The following is a 13,399-nucleotide window of genomic DNA, read 5'->3' as shown; positions in this document are numbered from 1 at the left end:
ATAAATGTCTCCATGGTTTTAAATAAGGGGATTGACCTACCTTAAAATATTGCTTTTAGGGACTGGCAATGTTCTCCATTCTGCTCTAGAATATCACTCAAGTGGGCCTAATGGAGTACACCCAAGGGACCAGCACTTGCTAATATGGAGCTATTCCTTCTCCTCTCACCTAGGATTTCAGCTGATTTGAAGAGACTTGATTAAAATAACTCACACGGGAATGTGTGAAAGGCAAGTCACTGAAGCAGTGCTCACCTAAATACAGCTTTTCCCAAGAGGGTGAGCACCTTGTGTTTGCCAAAGTGTTTACAACAAGCTGTACTGCTGAAGTATGGGTTCTGCTGCATTTAGTTTAATTATATTTCCTGCTTATTTGTCAAGTCAGGATTGTAAAATGCCATCCTGCAGTGACAAGTAAGGGCAGAAACACTAAGCACCATTCAGATGCCAGGGACTCATCCATGGGGTTTGGTGTAACAAGCTTTCGTGTGAGCTTTTAAGTTCAAATCTATAGCTGTGTTGTTTACTGTTGTTTTACTGCCAGTGCTAATAATAAGAAACTAAAAATTTCACTTGTTAGTGGGCATTGCTAAACAAAGAATGGCTCTGATTAAAAGCATTTGCTGGCACCTCGCCTGCTGAGTTGTGGAAGCAGCCAAAGCGTTGATTGTTATTTACTGTGTGAAGCCACACATGCTGGATGTGAGCCAGTTCCTTTATTTCTGCTTGTTTTCCTCTGAAACTGCCATAGCAAGTAGGGGGTGGAGAGAACCTTTTGTTCATTAGAGTATCCTTCAGTGGAGGCTTAAAATGTGGTACATCTTTGCTGTGCCATAGGGAAACATTATTGTATCTCTTCTACTGGTGGCTAAGTAGAAGTGACTTTTGTGTTTTACCTGATGAGACAAAGATTGAAAAGAGTTTTTACATGTATTTCACCAATGGATGTCAATAGAGATGCTGTCAAATCAAAACTGCCACAACATTCCTAGAAATGTAGACTGTTGCACTGAGCTATAAAATGAATTTACAGCTTCTGTGATAGAAATGAAAATTCTATCATTTTCATTGATAGAAATGAAACACAGAGATTCATTTCTATTCATTTCTGAATTTCAGAGAGGGAGTCCTTAGCTGAAGTAATCCTACAGTATTTCAAATCAAAGAGAAAAGATTGAAAGGAAAGTTGTCCATTCAGACCCAGTAATTAGTGCACTGTATTTGGGTCTGCCTTCTTTCTTTTGAGTCTTATGAAACAGCTTAAGCTTTACAGTGGTATCCAAATAGGCAAATTCATTGGAAGATTTAAGAGTAGGGACAAAAGGCTTTCTGAGGTAACACCCTAACTGTCCCTAAGCATTTCTCTAACCATTGCTCTGTATGTCTCTCGTCCCATATAGCTTCTATAAAGACTGGAGAAAATATTTCTTTCCAACCATCGCTATTCGCTCTCTAGGCTCACAACTATATTCAAGGATGCAAGACTAGAGTACATTCTTTTGTGTTCTGATCTATAAGGATTGATTCTGCAATAGATGAAAACAATAGCAAACTGTCTTAGGGAGATATTTAGGCCCTCTTGAAATAAATAAATCTGATCCAAGATATAATTTTGGTTGCACATATTTCATCATTCATCACTTTCTTTTGCTACAATATCTTTTTATATGATGGCATGGAAGTTATTTCTAAAAGTCCAAACCAATTTTTTTTTTCAATAAAGAAGAGATGCTGTGAAAGTGATTTTTTACAGCCCACTGCTGAGAAAACTAGCATGAGAAACCAAATTAAAAAAAAAAAAACCAAGAGCTAATTCAATTTCATATAACAGGAGGTTAAATTAATAGCTGTCCCTTTCCTGATAACACAAAATATAGAAGTGAAAATTTAAGTTAAAAACACCAGTGGTTTTCAATATAATTGAGTTGAACATAGAGTTATTTATTAGAGAAAATGAGTGAAAATCCATCAAACTAGAAATAGATCATTATAAATATATTCATACTTATATATTGTAATACATAGTGGGGACAATATTCCACAGAGGAAAAGCATATTATTTCTGGCCTTAAATTTTTCATTAAAGCTAATTTCCAGTAGTGTAGTAAATAAAAATTAAAACTCCTCACACCACCTTTTACAATTTCTAATCTCTGAGTTTCTTCATGTGTCTTACACATGTTAATATACTGGGACTCATCTCTCCTGCAAAATAGGAAAGGCTTTGAGCCTGTTGGTGGCCACTGCTCCTGACTGGACACCTGACTTGTGTTCAAAATTTTCCTTTACTCATCTCTTCCACAGCAGTCTCTGCTCCTCTTGTCTCAGCATGTTTCTTGGTAATGAACAGCAGCTCCTTCAACAGCCTTTCAGAAGAAAAGCAGGTAAGGTCTGGACTTGTTCCATTGTAGCATAGGCCTGGGCAGACCCCGAAATGGTGGGTGTAAAGATAGAATAAAACAAATTGTCCTTTGTGAGTAGTTTGAGACACTGTCCTGCCAGTCATCCTCCCACTGCTTTAACAATCTGGTTTTTTACAGCAGGCAAACAGCAAAGCTCAAGGAGAACACAGAGTTGGGTGAATAATAAATTGCCTGACCAAAAGAGCCAATGCAGGTATCTCTTCTGTAGTCACTGCAATTCTCATACGTGCACTGATTTCCTAAAAATGTCCTCCAAGCTCCCATTTGATGTGTTGACATGTTGAATGATAAATCTATACAAAGGAAACTAAATGTTTCCGTCCTTCAGGTAGTTTCAAAAAGAGGTGTTTCAATGCAGGAGCCCAAATACTGACAATGCAGCAGTCCAGAAGGCACCAGTTCAAAGAAGCTGTTCAGAGAAATTACTGTCTAGAATAGAATAAAAACACATGGCAGATTTCTTTTTAGTTGAAGCAACCCCTTAAAATTTTACCAACACCTAATGGACAATACTTTGCTTGTATTTCCACCTTTGTGAATTTGTTGCTCTCTTGGGACATCTGTAGCAGGAAAACAGCATCTGTCTTCTCCTCACATAATCTTCTGTTATTTATTCTTCTAGCAGTATTTAGAGAAAAGGAAAAGAAAAAAAGAAAAGGAGCATAAATATGGTTGTCTGTGATTTCTTAAAATCTATGTTAATAAGAAAAAGTCTTTTGAACTGTCTGATTATTCCCAGGTTATTTTTTCCAATCTTAATTTCTAGTGCTTTGTTCAGCCATATTTCAAGTATTTAAAGAGAGAGGTTTTTCTCTGAATTAGTTTTCTGAGGCTGCTTCACAGGCTAGTGCATGGTATCTCTTTTAAGCATATCTTTTGAGATATTTTTTGTACTACACTTGTTTTCTCTTTAACAACTTCAAAACCTTCTCTCCCTCAGACACCTCATTTTGTTTGCATCATCTACTTTGAAGTCCTGCTACTTTTAATAGCTGCTGCAGGATTTTTACCCTGCTCTTGGGGTTTCTTCTATGTTGGCCAGTAGTGCAATCAGAATTCCAGAAATGCCACCCAGCCCCTTTTCACAAAGATAATTTCTGACATGTGTTCTGTGCTTTTTATATCTTGGAAATAAACCAGTATCAAAAGTGAACTCTGCATTCTGAGAGTACTTTCAGGACAGAAAATTAATCACACTTGCTCTCACTTCAAAATAAATAGGTGATGAAATCTAATCCTGATGAATATAGCATGGACAAGTTTATTTATATTTACTACAGGGAACTAAGTTACAAAATTACAAATTTATTTGTTTTTTAATTTACAGTAAATTAAAAAAATTATTTATTTTTAGCATGCAGCTCTAATGTAGGTAAAAATTTCAGTTTAGCCCTGTTGGTATTTGGTAAATACATCTTTAATTCTAAAAGTACTCCCAAGTAAAATGGCTACAATACTAATGAATGAATGTATTGAATTATAGAAATGTATTAAATAAAATAATTACATTTCTTAGGGTGAAGTATCTGGTCAGAATCAATAGCATGAAAGAAAAGGAGGCTGAAGGCATATCCTAGAAGGCACATGTACATAGAGCATTATAAGTACATGCAAAAAGAGATATTTAAATCAATGGACATGAACATGTATCTGAAGTGAAGCAGTATGAAAACTGAAACAGCAGATGAAGCAAGGGATGGGAAACCTGTCATGCAAAAGTCCATAGCTAAAAGATATTCAAAGCTGCCGAAACTCCAGCTTTATCCATCTTTCAGAGTTGTTTGTTATGCAGACAAAAGTCTGAGCTTTGAGTTTGTTTCTCCTTCATTCTCTTTTCTACATTTCACTATTTCTTCGTTTTTGTGTCTTCTTGGTTTGCCTCTTGTCTGAAAAGGATGTTGATTAGGTAGTAAAGAAGAATCACCTACTGCAGTATTTTTAAAAATACTGAAGGAGAGATATCTTAGACATCAGTATGAGGCTTGTAAATAATTTACAGGGTTTGGAGTGGCTCATAAGACCATGTGCTGAAGGTGTAATATCCCAGCAGCAAAACTGCAAGCAAGAGTAATCATCAAAAGGCAGAATCATATTTATTATTCTCTGTCTGTTTGTCAGTTTACATTATTTTCTCTTTAAAAGAGAGATAACTGGACTCATTTCAAGTTGAAAATTCCGTCATTTTTATTCTCCAGAAGGAAAATATAATACATTAATGCAATTTTAAAAGATTGTCAAACAGAAAATTGCTGTAACAAAATAAATTATATTCAGATCAAGGAAAGAAAAAATATAGGGAATTCTATAAATAAGCCTCACATTTTTCTTTCAAACTATTTAATGATTTTCCTCTCTTTTATAATAGTTTAATGAAAGGTTAGATAGATTTTTTTTTAATTGTAGTTGGTACATAGAAGAAGTCAGCAAAAGATTGACATAAAACCTTGGGGAATACTTAACAATTACAATATTTAGTCTCTTTCCCTGAACTGCACAAATCTCCAGATAAACACCATAAACAAGATTAATGAGTCAAGAAAAGTACAGTCATGGAGGTAAATCATGTTGGCTGCATATATTTTTAGAATGAAATTATTCAAGATCAGAAGTGTTCCCTGTCATGTAGAGTCTCAAAGGAAAGATGTGTGCTAAAGAAAGAAAAGTTTGAGCTGATATTTCTGGTAAATGTAATAGGCCAGCATCTCAGATTTTTAATGAATGTCCTTAAGACACCATTTCTACAGACCTTCAAGGATGGAAAAGGTAAAGTGTTGTGGCAAAGAACAGAGGAAACTACAGAACAGAGGAACTCAGGAGAGTGAGAAACTCAAAATGTCATTCCTGGCTCTGCTAATGTATAATTCTCTGAAAGTAGGTTGCCTTTTCAAGCAATGATTCTTTCAAACAGTGTGGTGAAGAGCTTATTAAGTAAAAAAAACAAAGAAGAACTGCTTTTAAAGGAGTTATGTAGTTCATGTATTTCTCTAATTACAAAGTCTGCCAGCTCATTCTGAACTAACAATAAATCGTATAGAATTTTGCAGAGTATCCTTAATTCTCCTCTAATGTCACAACATTTAAATGCAGTCAGGAAATGGGACTCTCAGTCTTCAGAGCTTCTGACTTAGGACTGACAGAGTTGGAGTTGTTGGCATTTCCTGTAAAAAAGGGGAGAGCATGCTGCAAAATGAGTATAGTTTGAATGTGTTTGTTAGCCAAGGAAAAGTGAAAAAGATTGTTTTACATGTCAATAGGCCACAGAGTTAAATGAACTTAAATGTACATTTTGTCATTCATTGTTTATTAAACTTCTCAGGCAAAAAAAAAAAAAAAGGTAACATCTAACCTGTAAAAATTCAAAAATACAGGTTTTCTCTTTAATTCCTTCAAAATTTGCCTAGCTTTTTTTTTCCTTATCTGAAAAAAAAAAATACCTGCAGAACAGAAAGAAGCCACTGCTTCTTTTTCTAAATTTCAAAGTGCTGCATTGTTTTTTCACACTCACACTCGTCTCAGGATAAAGGCTGTTTATTCTTCCCCTTGCAGGTCTGGGAATGACATAGATCATATACCATTATATGCTTGGAAGAGGAGGTCATAAAATATTTTTGTTACATTTTCTACATTGAATAACTATAATATTATTTCAATGAGTATCTGAAGAATTCACTGATGTTTTCTTAATTGTGCTTTGAACCCTAGTAAAACTATTGCTTTATAACATGCTCTTATACAGCTCCAGGAGGTTTCCCAAAGACAAGCAGCATAGTAGAATCATAACATCATAGAATCATCAAGGTTGACAAAGATGTCTGAGGTCATCAAGTCCAACTGTTAGCACTGCCAAATCCATAACTAAACCATGTCCCCGAGTGCAACACCAATATGCTTTTAAATATCTTCAGGGATGGTGACTCAACCACTTCCCTATGCAGCCTGTTCCAATGCTTGATAACCCTTTCAGTGAAGAAATTTTCCCTAATATCCAATCTGAACCTCCTCTGGGGCAACCTGAGGTCATTTCCTCTTGTCCTATTGCTTGTTACTCATAAACCTGCTAGAAACCATAGAGACAGTGTGACTACAGCCTTTTTGGAAAGCTGGTAAGACAGAGAGAGATGTTTTAGAATGCCCTAATACCCAAAGACGTGACAGACAGGGAGATGCCGCCTCAGTTACAGATTGCTCCTTACCTAATGAAGGGTAGAGGTTGATTTCACTGTTTCTCCCAGTCCTCAAAGGCAGTGTGGCCCAGCAGTCAGTATTTATTTCATCTTACAGAGACCTGAGCTCTAACTCTGCCTGCATCAGTGCCAGCCTCTGTGCCCAGGAACAAATAATCTTGTATGTGTATCTCTGACACAGATGTTTGTTTTTGTTTTTTGGCCAAACTTAATTCTTTCTTACTACATGTTTGTATATGCTTAGTTATGATCAAAAATTGATTTAGATAAGTGACATAAAATCATAATAATCCTAAACCTAAAGATCTGATATGCATTTCTCAGACACTGCATTTGTCTCTCAATTCAAGATTGTACTATTTGTTTCTTAGCAGAAGGTGCCAGGACTGTGAATATCTCAGTGGTCCTTATTTGATCTAATTGGAATACTATTTGTTCTCACAGGAAAAGTTGTTGTTATAACACTGGTAAAAGATGTTACACTAGTTTTGATCTCCATTTCAAGCTGTTACATTTCCTGAGTTTAGGACTAGGAGAACTAGTTTGAGTCCTCAGTCCAAATAGCATGATAATAGTAAAATATATATAGATCAATCTTAAAACTTAATTTACATTTTCTTTTTTCTCTTTCTTTCTAGAAGTCCTTTTCTTTTAAAAAGCATACTTGGCTTTTTACCTTCTTTTTGTGTTAAACAAAGATTTAAGGCAAAAGAGGAGTTAAGTACATTGCCCAAAGTCTTCTGCTCCATCTGGCAAGATCCAGACTAGAAATCAGCTCTCTGGTCTTGGATATTTATGCTTGACTTAGTAAACAACTACAGTGTTCCTTCTGCTTTTCCTACCTCATTGCATAAGTCATTTTTGTTAAGTCATTGGTTTAACCATCTTTATTCTTCTCCTTCACTTCCTTTCATTTTCTTTGTAGTCACTCTATTCAGAAACTTCCTACTTACTCTGTGTTACATATTTAAGTTTATGAAAAAAGATATAAAGAGGCAAAAGGATCTGCAAGATTAGAATAAGATCTTGAGTGGCAGGGCCTTTTGAATTAATTGACTAGAACTCTTCCAGTAGAATATGACTGCATGTTCTATCAGTAATACCCAAGTATTATATTCCTGCTTGATTTCCATACCATTCAAATGCTGATTGCAGCTGGGGGAGCGACCACAGGTGACACAACAGCTCCACTCACTGCAGCACAGTGGTTCTGCTCACGTGTGCCACTCAGGTCTCAAATGAAGTTGAGATCCATGGCATAGAAGGAAATTTTGTCTCATGGGAATTCTTTAGGAAGATATTTCAGTGTGATTTTAAGCTGTCAGTCACAGACATGTTGTGGACGGTCTCATGAACACATGAGCTGAGTGGACCAGATTGGATGGTATTAATTTCTTGTCATTTACTTTTTTTCCAGGAATGCCCCAGTGGTGTTGTCAATGAAGAAACCTTCAAAGAGATTTACTCTCAGTTCTTTCCACAGGGAGGTAAGTATTTGGCAGACAGAATTGTACTGCAGAATGTCTGTTAGTTCCTGAGCCTGACAAAAGATCCTCTTGTTCAAATTAACAAGATTGTTTTCTCAAGCTCTGTCTGAACTCACAGGGTACTTCCTTGATAGTTGGACACATTTTTAAGTCTGTATTTCTGAATGAAATGCAATGATATCTACATAAAATCAGTCTTCTGTTATGAAGTTACTACCTGTGCTTGGGAACCATTGAAAAACAATTTTCTCTGAGTAGGTTATTTTTCTTTAAGCTTTCTAAAAATGCTTGCCCATTCTCTTTTATTCAGAAAACCCCTTTCTCAGTAGGAGGAACTGTAGGAGGCACTGCAGGTACCCTCTCATATCAATAGCAGAACACCCCTTTAATTTTGTGGGGTTTCTCTTCTTAAATACTGACCTCGATTTCAATTAATTGATTTACAGGAGTTTTTTATTTTTTTATTTCCATTATCTTTTAGTGCAATGAAGGTAACATAAAATGTGTAACAGGTTTTGGTTTTTTTTCCTTGAATCTCAGATTTCTTTCAATTTGAATTTTTTTCCTCTCTTTTCTTCCTCTTGCATTTGCTATTCAGTTACCCCTCTTCATATTCTCTCACAACCCTTCAATGCCACCTCTTCAGCTTCTCCCAGAGCTCTCGAGATTTGTGCATTTCCATGGGAGTGTTCAGAACTCCTTCTTTTCATTTTTTATTTAAAAACCCATATTAATTGGTAGGAACAAAATATCTCCCCATTAGTTTTATTTTGAATAAAGACCTAGAAGGGAAAGAGCAGCATTCAGTGCAGATTACCATCTCTGAAATCATTAAGAAGTAGGCACACTCAATAGAAATGAACAAAAGGCTAGAAGGGTTGACCTGCCTACTGATTGTTTCTCTATGTAAACTTTTAAAAAACACAAGCTAACAATTACAGTTTGAAATATAATATTTTGTAGTTACCCTTGGGTAGTAAAAATAATTCTATGGAATTTACTACACCTTTACTACACTTAATAAAAAAAAAATCTATTGTATTTCATAATGTTACACCCAGAATTTTTTATTGGCAAAGAGAAAGCACACCTGTTCTAAAAGTCAAAAGATATTGTGAGAGTAAACCCTAATCTTTAGATCTTTTTTAATCTTTGGATTTATTAGTCCAAATCTAGTTGTTATAGAGAAGAAAAACTATTAATGTAGTTAAAATGAATATATATGGAATGTGTAATTTTTACTCCTATTCTTGGTGTTAATGCTGATCCTTCTGCTCCTCCTCTGGCCTTTAGGGCAGTGGCATCCTTTAGAGGAGGAGGTGAGAACTGCAGTGGAATGTCTAGTTAAGAAGCCAGACTGAGTTCTTAAATCTTTGAAAGTCTTGTCAAAATAATGTGTCCTGCTGAGGACTTTAAATTTCAGTTGTGCCTAAAATAATGATTTTATGTATGTCCTGGTATTAAAGGGGAAAAGTCTTGAAACTTTTCCCCAAATTAAAACACGTAGATCTGTGCTCCAGTTGTCTGTGTGATGAAAAACCAGGTACAACACAATGTATCATTATGACAATTCATATCTGAACAAACAAAATTATGTCTAAAACAATTTAAACTTCAGGACAATCAAAGAAATTTTTCAATGTCACCCAGCAAGTCACTTCCTCAATCAACTTCCAAGACTGGCCAGGAGAAGGTACAGGAGGATAACAAGGTGCCACAAGAGTAACAAAAGAAAGGAAATTACACTGATTGCAGCAAAAGCAATGTATTTGAAAAGGCAAAAGTAGCTTTGTAAAAAGCTTTCCATGCCAGAAAGGGTACTCCAGTAATTTATTTTAAGATTCGCTGCCATACAGGTGAATGAATATATCCCCTGTATTTATGCAGTAGATCACCTTAAATGAAAGTTGGGATTTTATTTCAGTCAAGCAGGTCATGGGTAAGAATCCACACAATGAATAATTATTACACTTCTTCATCACTTCTGAACAAAATAGATCATGCTTGTAGCTGGACAAGTCATGCTCTTCCATGTGTAATGATTACCATTTTTTGCCTCTGATATTTAAAATGCTTTGATGGTGTTTTTCAAGGGAATTCTGATTTAAGAGCTGTTCCTATCCCAACCTGTTACAGTAGCAAATTAGCCTAATAATTATGATATCAGATCCTTGGAAAGAAATTTTATTTAATTTAAAAAGCTAAGATTTTGTCTAAAATGAATAATGATAAAGATTTAGGGGGTAAAGGGGAAATTAGACTAAGTATCTCTAATTAGAAGACTAGTGTGCCTCATGCTGCTGTGGTTTTCAAGGCAAAATTTCAGATCAGAATTGCTTGAGAAAGCAACTCTGAAAAAGGCTTTTGATTTGTTTTCTTTCAGAGGGGTTACCAGAAAAAAACATATTTCAGCTAGGGACTTTTTTTTCATATACCATGTTACATTAAAAAAAAATAAGTACGTTGTAACATGTATGAGCAACAAAATTAAAATACCTTTGTGCTTTCTGTATATCAACAGAAAATAACCAGGAATATTTCAGATGGTTTTAAGAAATGGGTACCAAGAAAGTAGGGAGGTATTTAGAATTCCTTTTACAGTAATTATACCTCTATAACATGTTTTTTTCCCTGAAGATGATTTGTATAGAATATTCTATTGCACAACAGAACTCTCAATAGATTATGGAAAATATGACTATTAAAATGCTAAATATAAACTGTAGTCCACAAATTTATATTTTTCAGCTGAAGTGTGAATGGATCTGCCAAGCTGTGCTTAAGCAATTACAGTGGTTACTGGAAGAATGAATGACTCTCTTAAATAGTGGTGGTGGGGATTTAATTCTCTGAAAATGTGTTAACAGATGGGTTTTAATGATTGCAGTTTTTTCTTGTTATGATTATTTCACATCATACAAAATAAACATATTGAAGTAAGATTAGAGGATTTTCTTAAAAATATCTGCAAAGCACAGAGCTTTGAGTTTTGGTATATTTGGTTCCTCAGAGTCAAGGTGGTATTTCAGCTGAGGCTCCCAAGACTATTGCTCAGTTTAATACAAAACAGTATTTTGAGCTGTGAAAAATAAAGGTTTGCAGGATTGATACACAAGGTAAAATGGTTTAGTGCCAAGAAATCAGAAAATGGCATTTCAGCATTGATCAGGTTTTTCCATGAGAGGGAGAAGTTTGTTCTGCAAAGGGGACACTGATTTCATAACACTTCGCCCTTTATTTATAATTTGTGAGGTTAATGTTAATTAGCCTAAAATTAACGTCAACATAAGAAGCAGAAAGGGAAAAGTGAGTATTAAAAGTAATCAAACCCTCATCCTTCATTAATTTGCATGATTCTGAGGGAGAGAAAAACACTGAGGAGAGCTGGCTTCCCTTAACCCCAGCAGCTTCTACCTCACATGCACAGGACAGTCTCTGGGTAATCCTCTCCTCACAATATATTAGTCCCGGAGCAGGTTGTGCCTTCAGTGGAAATAGAAAGATGGATCTTTACAAAAGTTACAGTCTTGACAGATTTATATTCATGCTGTCTTGTGTTTCTGAAATGAGTCAATATGCACTGGGGAGGAGGTTTGGAAAGTATGCAAATAGTGAAGGGATCATTTGTTTAAGGTCATCTTTCAGAGTCTTACTGCCCATTTAGTGAGTCACAGGCAATTTTTTCAAGCCCTAATGCCACGATCATGGGAATTCAGCAGCAAGCCAGCTTTAAGAATCTGCTTTTCAGGAGAGGATTTCCTCTCACCTGTGGGTGAGCACAGGACCAGATAGCAGCAGCAGCAGCTTTCTGACAAGATTGGCTTCAAGCTGGGAAGCAGGTCTGTGTCCAGAGCAAAACCAGTGCATGTAACGCAGTGAGGGAGGTGTCTGCATCCCTCATTTAACAGGAACAAGTGAACACATTCCTCATTGCAAGCATATGAGAGATCCCTGTCACAGTCAGTGTTCCTGTTAAAACAGGTTGTTTCAGACTACAATAATATGTCATCTTTGCTATTTGTTCAGGTATCACCGATTAACAAACACAAGAATAAAAATGAAGTAGTCTAGAACAGAATTTTTAGGTTTTGGTTTCTAGCAGTGTTGCTATCCATGTATTTGCACTTAAAACTTATCCCTCCTCTCCTGCTGAAAAGGAAGTTTAAATTTCATTGAAAATCTAGTCTTGCTATAAAATTTTTGGTATCAAAATATATATCTCAGTATCAAATAATTTTAGTAGAATTAAATTAATTTTTATTAAATTAGATGTGCTTACTGTGAATTTCTTTTTCTGCTTTAAATTTTAGATTCCACAACATATGCACATTTTCTGTTTAATGCATTTGACACTGATCACAATGGATCTGTAAGTTTTGAGGTAAGTAATGCCATTGCTTATTTCTGTAAAACTGAATACTTTGCCATTCCTTGTAACGAAGTCCAGTTTGGTGGCTGGCCCACATTAGGTGAAGTTTAGCTTATGTGGCTCAAGTTTCGAGCTTTTCCAATGTAATAACAAAAGTCATTACTTAACAATTGTATATTCCATAATGGTAACTCAGACTGTGCTACTACATAATATATTTAAAAATCTGTTCATTTAAAAGGTAACCCAATTTATACACAAGTTACCTAAAATAGTTCTTCCTCTCTACCTTTGCAAGATGAGGTCTCTGAACTACAACTAATATTATGGAGATGACTCAGCCAAAATTGGATTTTTCATACTTAGTTTCCAGAAAGTTCTAGAAAAATGCTTAAAGCAAGTGTTTTTAAAAGCACAAGAAAATTGGAAATTTGTTCTTCCTCCATTTAACTGCCCAATTTTTTTTCCCAGTTCTGCCTTTCTCTGATAAGGCTGATGTCATCCACACAATATAGTATGGAAAAAAGGCACCTTACTGCAATGCTGTAGATGAGAACAGGGTGTAAAAAATACTGCAAATGAGATAATATTTTAAGCTGTAGAATTTTTTTTAAAAGTCAGTTCATTTGCAAAAGGATATTTATTTTGTCATGTTTTCTTTGGTTTTGATTATAATGAACTAATTATTCCCTTACAATTTTTGATTGGATTGTGATAAATACTCACTCAAATTTATTGAAATGTCCTGTACATGTTTTCATGATTTATTTTAGTGAATAATGTTGTGAGATCATACAGTTTTTTTTTTTACAAAATTAATTAGTTGATGTAATAGGAAGAAGACTTGCCAATCAGGTGCATTGTGATCAGAAATCTATACCCTAAACTAAGACTATAATTTTTATCATTATTTGCATTTATTTAAAAAAAAATAAA

General features: G+C 35.1%; 1 protein-coding gene across 9 annotated transcripts in view; it reads left to right on the top strand.

The window, feature by feature from the left end:
• Nucleotides 1–13,399, top strand: part of KCNIP4 (potassium voltage-gated channel interacting protein 4) — a 386,258-nt gene that overhangs the window by 359,422 nt on the left and 13,437 nt on the right. For all 9 annotated transcript variants that reach the window (XM_005517807.3, XM_088056851.1, XM_088056856.1 and 6 more), the window contains 2 exons: nt 8,025–8,094; nt 12,405–12,475. In XM_005517807.3, the coding sequence (XP_005517864.1) occupies nt 8,025–8,094; nt 12,405–12,475 (141 nt within the window). The remainder of the gene's footprint in view (nt 1–8,024; nt 8,095–12,404; nt 12,476–13,399) is intronic.

This window comes from Pseudopodoces humilis, chromosome 6, assembly GCF_049639895.1.
Source record: "Pseudopodoces humilis isolate 2021_Gansu_Grassland_sample_001 chromosome 6, ASM4963989v1, whole genome shotgun sequence".
Taxonomy (NCBI): Eukaryota; Metazoa; Chordata; class Aves; order Passeriformes; family Paridae; genus Pseudopodoces; species Pseudopodoces humilis.
Note: the sequence above shows the minus strand (reverse complement) of the source record. Positions and strands in the feature narration are given on the sequence as shown.